Consider the following 17,123-nt stretch of genomic DNA (forward strand, 5'->3'; position numbering starts at 1 on the left):
TACAAATCACTGAGAGGAACAAGAATTTAACAAGGAAAATTTCATTATTAATCAGAAAATTTTGTCAAAGCAGCAAAGTTGAACCTTTTCTGGACAATGAGTTGAGTCTTCATCAGAGGTCCTTCCTTCATGCTCCTCTTCATCTTTCTGCTGTTTCTTCTCCTCAGGACCTGATGGTGCAGAAGGTTTCCGCCCTTTCGCCCTGCAGACTTCCTGCACCTCGCGCTCGTTGCGGTTTTCCAGCCTGTGGCTCCAGTCACTGAAGCCTTCGTCCTCCTCCATGACCGAGCAGGACGGCTTCAGCTCCTCATCTGACCTGAGGACAGAGCAGGAGTTTAAGAGGTGAGTGGAGGGAAAAAAGCAGAGATAAACAGATACATTCACACCCAGGCTAAATATTTTGCAAATATCCCCTAAACCACAGGACAAATATTAATGAAACTTGTGGAAAATAATTGTTGGATGTACATCATACATCTACACCGATACACACAATATTCCTTGAAGTCAGCTCAATTCAAGATGGCTGCCACACCAAGCTGACTTGCAAAAAACAAAAAAAAGTCTATAACTCACAGTCACTTTAACAGTTATATGTTTTTGTTTAAAATTATGTCATTAACTATTTGGACTGAACTCTTTCTGACTGTTGGCAAAATATCTCATGAACCACCGGATGTATTTTAATGAAACTCTCAGGACATAATCATTAGATATACCTCTACACCTGATGAACTGTGAGCCAAATCTCTGTAAGATGGCCTCTGCGGCAAGCTAATCTTAAAGAACACACAAATGACTAAAATAGGGTAATTTTGAAGATATTGTGCTAAAATTTTGTTGTAGAAGTAGCTGAGGGTCAATCAAAACAGAAGTGCAACACATTATGCAGTATCTCTACTTAAAACTCTAACACTAACTGTTGGGATCAACCCTTTTTGTCTGTTAGCAACATATTGCATGAAACACATGGTGAATTTTAATGAAAGTACCTACTGGATGTCCATCTACGACTAACTAACTCTTGGAGCCAACTCAATTCAAGATGGCTACCACAGCTAATCAACATCAATTGAAAAATTACTACTATGCAGTAAATATTACAGCTATCCAGCTCAAATTGAATGTGATAGTAGCTAAGAGTATTTCCCTGTGCATACTCTGAACCTGACATCTTGCAGTATCACATGAGATTGTGCATAACGTTATTTTCAAGGTTTGAGCAAAATGTTTGCAAGCTGTCATTTCTCAACATAAGATCATCTCAGGTATGAATTCTAACATGAAAGGTGGTGGGCCATATTCATTTTTTCAAAGAATGCTAGGCCTAATTAACCCTTAGAGAGTGAGTTTATTGACTATACGCTTGGTGGATTTTATAGGTTCTGGAGAAACCATAGATCAATCCAGATGGTCAAAAGAGATTTCAATCAAAAGGGGAGGGCCTGCACAGCCACTTTGAAACCATAGTTTTTAACGGCAATACATGTAGGAAGATATACACAGCTTTAAATTCAAAATTAGGTGTGACAGCCCACTATTTAACAGCTGTCAAAATGTGCATTTTTCAATTTGATTTGAATTTGTTGTGTAGGTGTATCATCTACAATAAAAATAACTACTAAATACTAATTATTCACTAACAAAAGTCTACAGTGCAAAAACATGTAAAATTTGTTTTGTTGCCAATAATTACAACTTGTTTGTTTACATTCAAACACTGACAAGTACACTTCAGATAGTCTTGGTAAATGGCAGCTAAAACAATCCCCGACGTAAACAGAGTCAGAAGAGAACAATGGAATCAGAGACTCCAGGTCAAAAGTGAAAAGGAGAAGTTTTTCTCTCTTCTTCTGAAAAGACTAAAACACACGTGTCAAACTCAAGGCCCGCGAGCCAGATCCGGCCCTCTGTAACATTTCATCCGGCCCCCAAGATAACGTTTAGATTTCATCAGGTCCGGCCCTCCAGTCTGGGACAGATCGAGTCTCTGATTCTTATTTAGCTTAAAAAAACTGAGCCTAATAAGTGAAATTTTCTCTCAACAGTGACTTAGAAGCCAACAATATATAGTTTTAATTTCTGTATGATCAGGTTTTTGTTGATGGCTTTTTTTCAAATCTGTTTTAATGTAAAAAAATTCATTTAAAAGCTGAGTGATGCGTAAGAAATGACTGCTAATGATGAGCTTTTTGAAGTTTGATCCATTTGTCTGTGTTCATTAAAGTTGTTTGCTCTAAATTCTGTATAATCTGTAAAGGTCATTGATATTTCTATATGAGTGATTTGATATAATACATCTAAAACCAAGGTTAATTTATGTAATTTTTAATAAATATTGATCATGATTGGCTCTTGGCTAGGACCAAATTTTTAATTTTGGTCCCCTTGCATCACTGGGTTTGACACCCCTGGACTAAAAGATGTAAAGGTGAGAGTTGACAGAAGTAGAGCCAGTTTGGGGATGAAATTGAGCAGTGGAGAGCGTTAAGGAAAAGGTGGAGCTGAGATCAGATGAAATGACCTGTGCTGACATATCCCAACTCTAATAAGAGATTTTCCATAATTGATAACTGAATTTAGTTGTAAACGAAGGCGAGGAATGTCTGCTGGTTTTTAGCACACTTTTTACAAAAACTTTTATGAGTCTGAATTACACTAATCCCCAAAATATAATTTATTAATGTAGACATTATTTTGGAAGCATAAAGTGCTGATCATTAGGTTTAGATTTAGATTTACTGCGGGAAAGACCAGAACTTAAATTAGACTGGATTCAGTCTTCTTTAAAAACAGAAAGTCAATTATTTTATGTAATTTTTATTTTTCCATTTACTTTAATTTTCTATCAGAATGTTTACACTGTTGAGTGATGAGGAGTTCGCCGTTGTAGTTTCAGAGCATCAGAGGGACGTCCACCAGTAATGCTGAACAAATAATCCGATTGATTTACAGCTTCTGCATGTTTACCTTCTGCTGCAGCTGCTTTGTTTCTGAAGCAGGAAGCTGAAGGTTTGGAAAGATGCTGAAAGAGGAGCTGCAGATGGCAAATGGGACCTGTGTCTTTAGTCTCCATGACAACAGAGACAAAAACTATGGAGACGTCAAACAAAGAGGCAACACTGCCTCCTGTTTCAGGACAGCTCACATTCAGACAACAGTCCTCATCAGCAGTAAGAAAACAGATGGAAGCTGGTGTTTACCTTATTTCTATCACTTGCCACCGACAGGTGAATGGTGGGAGATGATGTTTTTGCTTGTGTGTGTGTGTGTTTGCCTGTCTATCAGTAAAATATCTCATGAACCACTGGATGGATTATAATGAAACTCTCAGGTGTAATCATTGAATGTGTGTCTACAGCTGATTAACTTTTGGAGTCAACTTATTTCAGGATGGCCACCACAGCTGACCTTAGAAAAGACACAAAAATGCTATAACTCAGTCAGTTTTATAGATATTGAACTAACATTTAGTGTGGTAGTATATGAGAGTGATTCCCAACTCAAACTCCAAACACTAGCACTTTGCGTAACACCTCAGGATATTATGTGACAGCGCAAAGAAGATGATTTTTTAAATCTTTCTTTCTTTAAGGTTTGACCGAAACAGCTATAATTCCATCTTTCTCAACAAAAAAAGATCTTACTTCACACTGCTCATGAAAGTAAATGGGCAACATGCATTCCTTCAAGGAATGCCATGTCATATATTTTAGAGCTCATTATATTTATATAGTTATGTTTGCTAATAAGGGAATTATTGAACTGAACAGTCTTAGAAGAATTTTAAGTGACAAACATTTCTCAACAAGGTGCCTTCTTTCACATCACCTTGACTTATGAACCTGTTTACCTGCAGGTTCATAAGTCTAAATCTCCTAATGATACACACATTCATACAACTCTTCCATCCTGTGATAATGAGGCCTCAGCTGACTTTTGTATTTTAATGATACAGAACCAAATGGCAGGAAAGAACAAAACAGTTTAAAGGCCGAATAATCAAAGTGTGCTGCGGTTAGCCATCAAAATTTACTCCCCTTCATTTTAAAGGTTTTGGATGGGTTGAACAGGTCACATCCAGTCTGTGCTCTAAAAAGATTTTTACTAACAACTACCGGTAAAATTCACGCAAATTAAACTGAAACAAACCCACTTCTGTGGAAATTCACGTCACACAAATCTAACCATATTTAATGGTCTAACTGGCCACGTTTCCAAAACTTTGCATAATGTGCAGACCATTTAGGTGATCTTTTAAAGATGTTGAATTATAATTGTTACAGAAAAGTCAGTCACAAATTCAGATGTCTATGCAGTTCTTGTTTCTTGCCACAATATGAAAGGGTAATACAACAAATAAATTTCTTGAGCAAAATAATTTGTTTATAAAACAGCTTGGATTATAAAAATGGTTTTCCAAATGTTTTGTCCAATACTGATATCTGCAGAAAAATTAAAAGATTAAAGCTTCTTTTTTATGCTTTATGTCTAGCAAAGAAGAAATATTCTTATCCTGGATAACATTTACATCAATATATTGTGATAAACATAGATCAACTACTAGTTTATATCAGCTGAATTAAAGGTTGGGCTCTATTAGGAAGGACTGGAATTACAATACATTGAGAACAAAGCAATAGTGACTAACAATAACCATACATACATTAAAAATGAAAGACAAATCATAAAAAATGAAAGGATTGTTGAATTCTGTTTCTTTTCTTTCCTGCAAACATTGTGAATTAAAAAACGTGAACTAAAACCACCAGGAGTAATAAATTACACCAACTTTGTCTGCACAGACAAAGAAAATACACTGTACACATATGTAACTGATTTCTATGTGAAATCTCATCCCAGAAGGATTTAAGACTCATCAACCACAAACAATCAATCTGGGGATTGGAAAGTTACTGACTATATATATAAAAAATCTGTTTATTGAATCTTGGATGGAAAGTTTTACATTTTTGAGCTCACAAAAACACATTGTGTCACAAAGCCATGAAGTAGGGTCAGTTTTTCCTTTGGTAACAAGGGTGTTCTGTGATATGTTATTAAAGAAGTAAAAATAAATTAGATTTGCTTATTTTACTGAGGGATTTTTGCCACCATCAAAGTCACCAAGAATGGAAATCTGGGCAGAAGGAATAACTACTTGTCACAGGAGTTTCTCAGTAATACTGAAAATAAAATTTCTAGCTTTTCATTAACTTGGACATGACCAGAACATGTAAAAAGGTCTGGGATCACTGTTATACATTGGCCATTTTCAAATATGTTCATCTTAAGATTACTTTTTATATATTTATATGTACCCATATCAAGTTCTTTATAAATTATGTTTTTATTAGGGTCAGTAACTGCTAAATAGCTGCTCTGTTTTCATTTTAGGGTTTTGTGTCTGGAATAGGATACAGTCCTATACTGTAGTTTTATACATGTTGTAATATTGGTATTAAAACATTACATTTTAAATTTTCAGCAGATGTAGAGAAAAACTGTCATTTAGGGAATGTCTTCAGACTAAACAAGAAAGGAGAGTCCTGGAGGTGATGGTACGACCTGTGCAGAGTCCATGTTTTAACATCCTGGAGTGTCTCAGGTTAAATAGACAGTCAGGCTACATCCACAGAGATCTGTGGCTGGAACATATCTGCAGAGTTCTTACAAAACCTTTGTGTAAAACAGTCTATAAAACCTGATGCTGTATTGATTAGATTAAGATTTATTTTCAGTTTATTCACTTTGCATCATTCTTTATCTTCTTTCAGCTGTTCCATTTAGGGATCGCTACAGCGGATCATCTGCCTCCATCTCACCCTTTCTCTAACATTCTTCTCTGTGGTCTTCTTCTTTTACTCCTCTCTGGCAGCTCCATGTTCAACACCTCTTATTTAAACACTACATGTACCTCTTCTCTGCACATGCCTGAACTATCCCTGTCTTGTTGTTGTATCTTTGTCTCCAAACTGCTCAATCTGAGCTGTCTCTCTGATGGACTGATTTCTAATCCTGTTCATTTTGGTCCCTCCCAATTAAAGTCTTAACATCTTCATCTCTGCCACCTCCAGTCTGTCTTGTTGGTGCCACCGTCTTCAAACCAAACATCATAGCAGGTCTCACCACCATCCTGTAAACTCTCTCTTTCACTCTTGCAGCTGTCCTTCTGTCACAAATCGCCCGACACTTGTCTCCAACCTGCTCTCTCTTCTTCACCTTTCTTCATTTGGATGGTTGACCTTAGGTACCTAAACTCCACCTTCATACCTCTACTCCTCACAGTAAGACCTGTCTCCCTCTCATTTACACACATGGATTCTGTCTCATTTCTACTGACCTTCATCCCTCTTTTCTCCAGAGCATACCTACTCTCTTGCAGATCACAAGGTCAGTTCACTTTGCACTGATTAATTAATTAAAAAAAGCAAATCATATACCTGGGAAACATTATTCCTTTGCAGCATTTTTCTATCTGTGCCTGAAACTTTTGCACAGCATGGTATGTTTTAAAAGATATCGGGACTGAACTGTGCTCACAGTAAACTAACACCCACATTAAAACTTGCTGTTTTTCAGTTACAGAACAGCTTTTTTCTTAATATTTTCGGTTTCTGAGACAGCTGGAGAGCAGCTACAGAGAAGTGAAGCAGTGTGCTGTTGTGTAACTGACTGCCACACTCACTCTGTGTTGTGTGGGACGTTGTTGTGTCGGTGAGGCTCTGAGCAGCAGAGGATTCCTTCTCCTTTCTGCTTCTCCCTGGCTCTCCTCCTTCGCTCCCGCTCCACCTCCTCAGCATCCTCTTGGCTCCGCTGCACGGTCACCCTGCAGTTGGCATGAACACCAGGCGGTCAGTCTGCGGCCTGCCCTTGTTTCACATGTTACATTTGTACATGTGTTAAATTGTGTTGTCATGTTCAGCAAAATGTGAAACAACCTTTTTGAAAAATATAAGAACTTTTTAGTGACAAAATGATGGGTTTTGTCTGATCAATAATTCAGGACTTCAACATGTTTTTATACTTTGACATAAGACTAAAATCTGTTATTAGTCTGAGATCTGAAAAAGGATACTTTATCTGTGTGTGTGTGCGCGTGTGTGTGTGTGTGTGTGGGTGGGTGTGTGTGCCTATGAGATATGTTTGGGTGCTTGCAGTTACCATCAATTCATACACTTTAAAAAACACAAACCAAAAATTTTGTTTGTTTTATAAAATCTCCTCTATTGAGTCGTTCTGATTTCTATTCAAAAATTTTTTCAATCTTTAATAAAATTAATGCATGACAATTCAGTACAAGAGTCTTTAAATTCAAAGGAAAGTTCTCTTTCTTAGAAACCTCATTATTGTCTCCTAGTTTCTGTCTTAGTTTCCAGTGGGCTGTATTCAGTAACAATAAAGGCTTTTATTGTCCAAGCACATCTGGAGGAGCTTCAGCCAGCTGCTGAGCTGTTTCACTTGATCTCATCCTCTTGAGAAAAAGACACATGGAGTGGATGGGGTGGAGGAGGAACAGCAGACTAAAACTTTTATGTCCTGCTTCTTCAAAGTGAGGAGGCAATTGGGGAAAATTTGACTAAAAATTGGAAAAGATGGCCTTTAAAAAAAAAATCCCATTGATATTTGATGAGTGAGGTCCAACTAATGTTTGTTGTTGGGCATAAAATGGGTTCAAAAAATTTGTTTCTTTAAGTAAAATTGAAGTTCATAATTTGTGGGTTTTGAGACACCATATAGAGGTTCTCAAATAATCTCCAGGAAGAAAATTAAATTAAAGTTAAAATGTTATTATTGCCTTTTTGCCTTATGTGGTACAAGAATTGTTAGATGAAAAACAGTATTATGGTTGTTTAGGCAGTTTGTGTTTTAAGTACCTTTATAAGGACTGTTTGTGCATTTCAACCAGTGATAGTGGGAGGTTTTGGTCTCTGCTGCTGTTATTATGTGGGTTCAATTGTTTGGGAACCTCCTGCACAATTATAGTCTGCAAACAATTCAGAAACCTCCCGATGAAATATTTTAAAACTTGCAATGACTGAAATGATAAAATCCACTACAATAAAAAAATGAAACTAGCATTCTTTGAGGGAATGCATATCACCTGCCTAAGTTTTAAACAGAGAATGTGTTGGGATTGACTTTTAGTTGCTGTCACACCAAATTGAAGCTAAATATTTGTAAAAATTACTAAGCTATAGCCATTTTCTAAGGTGATGGTCATCTTGAGTCAGGTTGACTTCAAAGGTCATTCAGTTGTAGACGTACATCCAATAATTACTACTTACAGATTTAATAAAATCTGTTCAGTAATGCTTTGTTAACAGACAGACAAACCTAAGCTCACAGACACATGACTGTGCTCTTTTCATGGTGGTGGGCAATAAACAAACCAGTGATTTACATTTTGCCTTAAGACCTTGTTGGAACATAGTACTGCAGCATCATTAGAGAAGAAAAACAGCTTAAATCGTCAAGATTTTAGGTTTCCAGTAAAAAAAATAAATGAAACAAACATATTTTTCTTTGTTTTGGACAACTCTGGGGTTAGTTCACAAAACATTAAAAAATTATAAATTTCAGCAACATATCCTTTTTCTGTCAGCCTGGAAAACATTAATGTGCAAAAGGAATATCTATTTTTAAGGAGAAATAAAATATCTTTGGTTAAGAACATGAACATAATATGATCTGAGATCATTATTATGTTGGAAGGTGACCTACATAAAATTTGGAGATTTAATAGGGCCATGTTGCCAGGAGAGAGTCTGAAGTTTAGCTGTAAATTGATTTGATGTGTGACAGAGCTGTTTTGGCTCCTCAGTCAGGTCATTCTGTGGGGGTGAATGGGTCAACTGAGGATTTGGTTTGATCTGGATCTCATCACAGCTGCCTTAAATGTCAAAAAAATAAAAAAGCACAAAAGCCTCAAAGCACATTTTAACCCTCTGACTGCAAAGCATTATAGCTTACAGCTAACAAACCATGTCTGCAAAATATAACCAGTTTTCAGACTGCTTTCTTTAGGGTTCTCAGTAATCTACAGCAGCCAGGTTTTTATTTTGTGCATTTCTTTTTTATCCTGGCACAGTGAAATTAATGTATCTGGTTTTAGTGATTTGGACATTTGTGCTCAGAATGCAAACGTTCTAGGGAACAAAAGGATCTCCTTAAAAACACACAGACAAAGTGTAAATTTGTTTAGTCAAATAAGGTTTGGTGACAAACTACATTGTTTTCAGTATATCCACTTTACAAATCCTTGTAAAGTCCTGCTCAGAACTCAAAGGTAGTTAGCTGGGTTGAAACGTGGTTGTGGTGTGGGGTTGGTTTACACACTGACATCACTTAGCTCAGCTTAGGGACACATTGTGGTTTCTGCTAACTAGAAATGAACACATTGTGTCCTGTATTTGTTACAGCACTTCACTTCTTATAAATGGAGAAGAGGTGGAAAAGGTCACCCACCTTTAAGTTTTTGAAAACCACCATCTTGCAGAATCTCTTTTGAACAGCAAACACTACAGCAGTGGTTAAAAAGTCCCAGCAGTGACTGTATACTTATACTCAAAATAAAGAGGAATTTGCAGGCATGGGTGTAAATCCCAGGGGGTCGGAGAAGCCTGGACACCCACCCCACCACCCCCAAATTTTGTAAAAAGATTGTCACCCCTAATAAATCATTTGAGGAAAATATGCTTTTAAGCAATATAATAAACAGAAAGCAAAATCACCATTTATTCGGGCAAAATCATACATTTGTCTACCCCCTACCCCCCTGTTTTTAATGGGGGTGACCAAGGTTTGATTCCCCATACCTGCACTCATTTCCTTTCCACGTTTTATTTTTCTGCTGATAGCTTCAATGATTTGCTTCCAGTGGGTAGCTATTTTGCAAAAGTTCACTGTCAACAAATGACATGTCACACGTTTTATAAATTTCCACTTCTCAATAAGATTAAACATTTGGAACAAGACTGTATTTCCATCACCTCACGGCCCAGCTCTGTTGCTTAAACAGTAACTAACCACACAAACTGTGTTATATTTTCTGTGAAAAAAGATAGGGCACGTGTTTCTTCTGTTACTTCTAAGAAATTCAAAGTCTGTCTGAGGACTGGAATGGTGGATGTATGATAACCTCAGTAGAGGGTCTTTATAAGACCATGTTGGTGGCCTAGTGGCAAAAGTGCTCATCTTTTAAGTAGAAGACCTGTTTGAATCCTGAAAGCACCCACTTTCTTTGGCTGTTCTTCATTTTAGTTTTCTGCCTTCTAGCATAAATAACTTTCTGGAGGAAAGTTATTTATGTTGTGTTTACGCAGCTTTTTCTGCAGCATAAACACAACAATCTTTATGAATATTATAGTTCTGCTAATTTGAGTTTTTGTTTTCATGTTTCCATGGCCACACTGAAAGTCAGCGCATGCCCCGTCCTCCCTGTGGTCATGATGTAAATGTTTCCTTTTGGACTTTATTATTGTGTTTGGATGCAGGTCAGATGTTTACTGACTTGTTCCTATGTATATTTTTGCAAAACAGAGAATTAAATTGTTGCAAGTAACCCGACCACAAACAGAACTAAGCACGATAACGAATTAATAAAAGAGCGCTGATGGGGAAATTATCCAAAAAGTTCTAAAAACAATACGGAGAAATACATTCAGCATGTTTCTGCAACCGGTCTACCTGGTCACAAGTGTAATTAATTTGTAATGTAATTATTTTTTATATTATTTTACAATAGTATATTTGACTGTATCTTAAGCATCTCCCAAAAGTGCTTCTGATAAATCTCCCCATTTACTGTCCCCTCCATTAAAGGAATGGGATTTTCACTTTTGGGTTGCAGAGAGTCACCAGGACAGCAGAGAAGAATACTGGCTGTTCCTTGTCCTCTTTGGAGCCCACAGCCTTCTCCAGGTGTCAAAGGATAAAGGACGGTACCCACCCTGCTCAGTCTGTTTGCCTGCCTGCCTTCTGGGAGGCCATACAGGAGTTTACAAAGCAGGACAAATGGATAAAAAAATACCTTCTTTCCCCAGGCTATCAAATCACTAAATGCAAAATCATTTTAATCTAAACAGATGACTATTTACATTGTGCAATATATTTTACACAGTTTTATTTATTGATTTGTTCGGCGCAATAACTTTTTAAACATGTTTTTACTTACCTTTTCATAATTTAGTATCTAGTATGTGGTGTGTTCTATAATTTCTGGGATGTGACCTGTAAATATTTATTTTATGATGCACCACTTTCATTGCAGCGACTTTGACTTTTGTTGAGCTGTTAGTCGTTTTGACAATAAAGTATACTGAAATTTACATTTATATATAATGACACTGATGCCTTTAAACAGGGGACTATAGTCAGTCAAACCAGATCCTGTTAGGGAGTCCTCCAAACTACAAGGCCTTAATACAATCCATAGTAATGAAGTCAAACTAGAACCTCCCCAGGTGGTAGGAAATAATATCTCAGATCTCGAAGACCTTTTAGCTTGTATATATGTCCATACCCTAAAAATCACTCTTTTCTTTTTGCTATTTTAGAGTCTCGTCATCACAGTTCTCTGAGAGAACAATAAATTATGGAATCAGTTTTCTTACAAGGTTTACACATCTGGCGAGGGGGCTGCATGATAGTGTGGTAGCTGGTATCATCGTCTCACATGAAACAAAGTCATTGGTTTGAATCTCAGGGGTGTTTAGCATTTAAATCTTCTCATGTGTGGCTTTTCTTCCAATTTCTTCTCACAGGCCCAATACATGTATGTTAGGTCAAGTGCTGACTCTAACTTGATCCTGTGTGTGAGTGTGTGTGTGCCTGGCTGTTTGTTTTGTGTATCTCTGTCTGCCCTGTGATAGACTCGCGACCTCTCCAGAGCGTACCGTGCCTCTCGCCTTTTGCCTGCTGGAGTCAGAGACCAGCTCCCCCACAGTCTTCAACAGGATAAGGCGATAAGGCAAGAGCAGAAAGCGAGTGATGGAGGTAGAAATACTTGGTTTGGGATTAAAATGACTATTTTAAGGTACATGTTTCTGTCTAAAATATAAGTGGTTCTGAACACTGATGTAATGCCCTCACATTCTAAGATAAAAACAATGAAGGCCTTGGTGGTGTGATAAGAGAGGATTAGCTTTTTCAAAACATTAAATTAGTTGTTATTTTTTATTTATTTATTTATTTTTTTTACTTCAGCTAGGATACACTGTGTAGTCCTTTGTAAAAGGACAGACTTGATTGTCTTTATCTCAAACAGCTTAGGTTCTGTAGTTGTAATGGTATTTTCAGTTGTTCTTGTTGTTCTTTCGGCTGCTCCCTTCTTCAGGCGTCGCCACAGCAAGCAAAGTTGCATGAAAGATTTGGCAGTTGTTTTACGCTGAATGCTTTTCCTGATACAACCTAGGCTCATACCTGCAGCCTCAGGGTTACGAGACAGCACCACTGAACACTGAGCCCCTGTATTGATGTTTTCAGTCACTGGTTAGAAAACCTTTTCTTTAAATGAAAAGCCAGAAAGATGGAAACAATATGGAATATGCTTTGCTCAAAAGGTTTTTGCTGTTGCTAAAAAATTGTACATACTTTTTTTTTTCATTTTCTATGTATAATACAACACAGGACTAAAAAAATTGGTTTAATGTCCTGTTTGGCACTGCTATGTAAGTTCTTTTCCTTTTTTTGTCTTCTTTTTTAAAATTATTTTTTTGATTATGTGAAGTTTATTACCAGACTGTTTTCAATTTTTTTTAGATATTTAGGATTTCTAGAAAATGCAAATCCTGTTGACTAAACTGGGTTTTAGACCAGCTGCATGATGAAACTGGCACCAACACATCCATTGCAGTTTGGGAGTTATCTGCCCAATGTATGATTTCAAATAATAAACAGACTTTGTATCATGGAGCTGGCAGGATACGCTCAGTTTAATTTCTGGTCTGACTGATTTGGGCTTTTTTTAAAATAAATTAGGGCTACAGCACATGTGTTGTAATAGTTATAGTGCCGTCTGGTTACAAGGTGTCCTTCAGGTCTGCTGAAACGTTTAACTCAATGCTGTGGAGCTTTAAAGTAAAACGAGCAAATTATAGAGGAGATCTGTCTGATACACATCACATTTTCCATCATTTACACAATGAGGCAATGGAGGTCTGGGGAATGACATTTTCTTTGTGTGTGTGGGTGCGTGTGTGAGTGTGTGTGTTAGGGGGAGGGGGTTCAGGACTCAGCCAGATGATGTCATGGCTGTTAGAGAAGTTTCTAGCTATAAAAGAAGCCATTGAACATTGAAGTTTGGTGTCATTTTCAGTGAAGTCACACAGCAATGTTCCACCACTCAGAGGAAATCACCGACAATCAGGAGTGTCAGAGGAGAGGATGAGCAAATTTGAAAAATAACCAGACTATTGTTCCTACACAGGAGGAAAGATCAGGAAAGACTGAACTGAGTGACGAACAGTCAACTGGAAAACAGTGAGCAACAAACAACGACTGGATCATTTAGTTCAAAGTGACTTTCAAGATAAGGAAGCTTTAAATAAAGGCTTTTCTTCGAAAGGAGTTATTACAGGAAAGAATTGGCCTTATGTTGATGTTGTTGACTGCTAATGAAGTGTGAAACAAGGCATTCTCACTACCTCATCTAATTTGCAGCTGGATTTAGGGAGGGCTTTATTTACACAGGGTTTGACATTTCCTGCTCTAATGCAAAACAGCTCAAGCAACCACAAAAAAAAAAAGTTTGATGGAAAGAAGAATAGGTAAGACAACGAAGGCAGGTTTCGGATGCTTTGTTATTTTGTTTGTGTGCAAGAAAACCTAAAATAAAAGAGCTTTAAAACATGAATATTTTTTTCCCTGCACATTTTGTACATATATAGACCAAATGTCTCAGATTCAGTGATTCAAACAGAATGTAGTATTGGAGGATTTTCTGTTTCATAATATTTAAATAGAGTTCACAAAATCATCATAATAAATCCTATTGTTTTGATTATTGGCATAATTTTGAAGCTTTTGTGACAATGTGAACGTATAATATTCATTTAATATTTATTTTAATATCTAGCAGGTAAAAATAAACTGAGCTAGAAAAATTTTTATTTAAACAAAATATCACAACTCATGTTCTTTTAATTAAATAGATTCTGTAATTAAAGAAATAGTCCAGTTAATTTATTTTTTTTCTAAGTGGGGTTATGTGGATTACTTGTGGGTAGTTAGTAATTCACCTGCAGTAGACAGTGGTCAGAGTGATCTCACTTTGGAGAATCAGGGAGAAATTCTCATGGCGGAAAATTTAGGACCTATTCAAGAGCAAACTTTCACCGTCTCAAACATCTCAAACCTTTGTATAGATATATTTGTTCACGCAAATGTGCATCACTTTTACATCAGACACTCAACTTGTTTCATCTTTCAGCACAGTGATGCACATGAATCATTTTCAGCACAGTCGCCTTTCTGAGTAAATTTTCTGCAGAAGTGATCTGCAGTAAAAACGTCACCAAAAATAATCACTGGAGCTGTTGTGAATTTGTGATGTAAACTTGCTCCTAAACAAGCCTTGCTCTGAGTTTTTGTTTGTCTGACTTCCTTATGAATATTGTTTCTTAATTCTCCAAACTGAGTTCACTCTGACTGCTGTCTGCTACAGGTAAGATACTAATTGCTCACATGTAATAGCTCCACTGAAAAACCAAAACAGGACAAAAACAGGACTCAATAAGGACACAAACAGGACTAAAACAGGACAAAAACAGGACTCAATAAGGACACAAACAGGACTAAAACAGGACAAAAACAGGAGAAAAACAAACAAAAAGCCCTAACCTTAATTACATTTGTAATCTTTTTTTTAATTATTTTTAGAAGAGTACAAAAGTCTTTTTTTTACTCAGTTCACTTGATATTAAAACAAATATCTTTATTTTCTAGTTTTTTTTCAGATAATATTTGAGTTTGCACTTTCTTGCACATTTTTGTTTTCAAAAGTTCACATTTTAACAATTTTTGCATGTTTAAAGGTATGCAAGAGAAAAAAGATTCATATTGAAGTACTCTAAATTTCTTTCACCATACCAATAGGTTTTGTCTGCTAACACCTCAGATCACTGTACTTATGAAGCAGCAACCCCAATTCCTGTCATTTATAATGTTGATAACAAGAGTTATTTAACCCTGAGGTCATAGTTCGTGATAGTGTTGGACTGGATTTCACACGTGTTTCTGATTATCTGAGGATGGGAAACACATCATTAGAAATCCCTTCAGTGTCACGCACCACAGTTTGCGCAAGTGTCATCACCAGCTATAAATCGGATGTGTTGTAATTTCCTATGTTGCTAAAGAAATACCCTATGGTGAAAGTAGATGATACAATATGTTTATTCAAGTTTGTACAGGTTTAGTTTATTGGCTTTTTACTTGTTATTACTTTGTTTTGTAGGTTATCTTAGTTAAATTCTGGATAGCGGAGAGGTGAGGTGGAAAAACGTGACAGATTCAGCCAGAACCTGCTTAGCTTTGATCTCACACACCAATGCTATTAGTTTCTTGTAAATTGTGAATTGTTGTGAATCTATGAACATAATCTGCCATTCTTTTTGTGCTTTGACATAAAACGTTTACAATAAAATATCAGTGAACAAGTTGTTAAATATTTGATGAAGTGTTGGATGTCCTGTAGGACTAGCTGTCAAAAAACGGTCATTTGAATTAAAGAGACAGCAAAATAAAAATGTATGACTTGATACATCAACATTTACTGGATTTAATACATTTATGTTTCACAGCTGTAAGAATGCTGCATTTCTATGGAACTTTTATTTATATATAAATATATAGATATAAAGATTTTGTTTAATCTCCAGAATTTAAATTTTGAAAGCTGCTCACATCAGTCTTCAAGTGATGAATCTTGGCTCATTCTGTTTTAAAAGCCTTTCCTTTCTCACCTGATGAGGTTCTGCAGGAGCTGCTTGCTGGAGTTTCTCCTCTTGATGGACTCTGACATGGTGGTTCTGAACTCGGTCCTGGTTCTGATCTTAGTCCTGGTTCTGATCTTGGTCCTGTAGTCTCAGACCTTTTCTGCAGCTGTTCTCCCTTCCCTCGTCCTCTGCCCTGTTGCTGCTGTCGGCCTCTCTCTGGTTAGTGGCAGCTCTCTCCTCCCTACATGTGGTTCTCATTGAAGCATTTGGAGCCCCCTGACACCCCCACCCCCCTATCATCCTCCCAGAGGTCATGTGACTCTCCCAAGGGGGAAGTAAGATGATATCATAACAATGGATCTGCACCAACACTGTGTGTATCTCGTAGTTTCTGAGAGGAGTGTAATTAGGAAGGAAGAAGGTCTCTCCGCTTTATTGTTTTATTGATGCATTTGGATTTTTCTGACTTTGAGGATTCATTAGTGAGGTTTTCTTTTGTTATTTTCTGGACATTGTTTCGACATTTCTTAAAACATATTATTCATATCCATGTTTTCTTTTTACCAACCAAAATCTCTAAAATACACAGACTCCCAGTTGCTAAGACATTTATATTCTTCCAAACAGCCTAATAAATATAGCTGGGTAACTTTACCCTTTAATAAGCCCTTCAGGAAGTCTTAACATTCAACTTGACTTTTGCTTATTGATAATATTATTAGTCTCTAAACAGCAGAGAAAACAAAAATAAATGTCAAATTCAGCCACTAAAGATACCTCAGAACTGTTTTTGGAGCCTCCTAATGCTGTACGCTATTTTAAATGAATGTGTAAAACGGACATTTCTGTTTTACTTCTCTGCAATTTTTTGATGTTTTTTTTTCTCATATAAAACTTTCCCAAGGCAGTTTAAATTGATGGGCTGCCATATTAGAATGATAAAAGTCACAATATCTGCCAAGTGCTGTAAAAATAACTCAGATTTTAATGTTCATTTAGGAAAGGTTTTGTATGTCCAGACTATTGTGAAAAGTTAAAAAGTTTGAAATGTGTTTGTTTGTTTTTTATTTCCATCTTGCTGGACGTTGAACAAAAATGACACTATCTGTATTCAAAAAGGCTCTATTTTCTACATTGTGCAGAACACACATTAAACCTTTTCGGTGTAAATCTGATTATATTAGT

At 36.6% G+C, this 17,123-nt stretch overlaps 1 protein-coding gene across 2 annotated transcripts in view; it reads right to left on the minus strand.

Annotated features, from left to right (window-relative positions):
• Positions 1–16,176, minus strand: part of LOC108242122 (non-muscle caldesmon) — a 38,489-nt gene extending 22,313 nt beyond the window's left edge. Inside the window, exons 1-3 of one of the 2 annotated variants that reach the window (XM_017426742.2) lie at positions 15,966–16,176; positions 6,689–6,829; positions 85–316 (exon numbers count right to left, since the gene is read on the minus strand). In XM_017426742.2, the coding sequence (XP_017282231.1) occupies positions 85–316; positions 6,689–6,829; positions 15,966–16,024 (432 nt within the window). In that variant the 5' untranslated portion in view covers positions 16,025–16,176. The remainder of the gene's footprint in view (positions 1–84; positions 317–6,688; positions 6,830–15,965) is intronic. The other variant, XM_017426743.2, reaches the window with a different exon arrangement.
• Positions 16,177–17,123: the final 947 nt, after the last annotated feature.

This window comes from Kryptolebias marmoratus, linkage group LG15 (assembly GCF_001649575.2).
Source record: "Kryptolebias marmoratus isolate JLee-2015 linkage group LG15, ASM164957v2, whole genome shotgun sequence".
Lineage (NCBI taxonomy): Eukaryota > Metazoa > Chordata > Actinopteri > Cyprinodontiformes > Rivulidae > Kryptolebias > Kryptolebias marmoratus.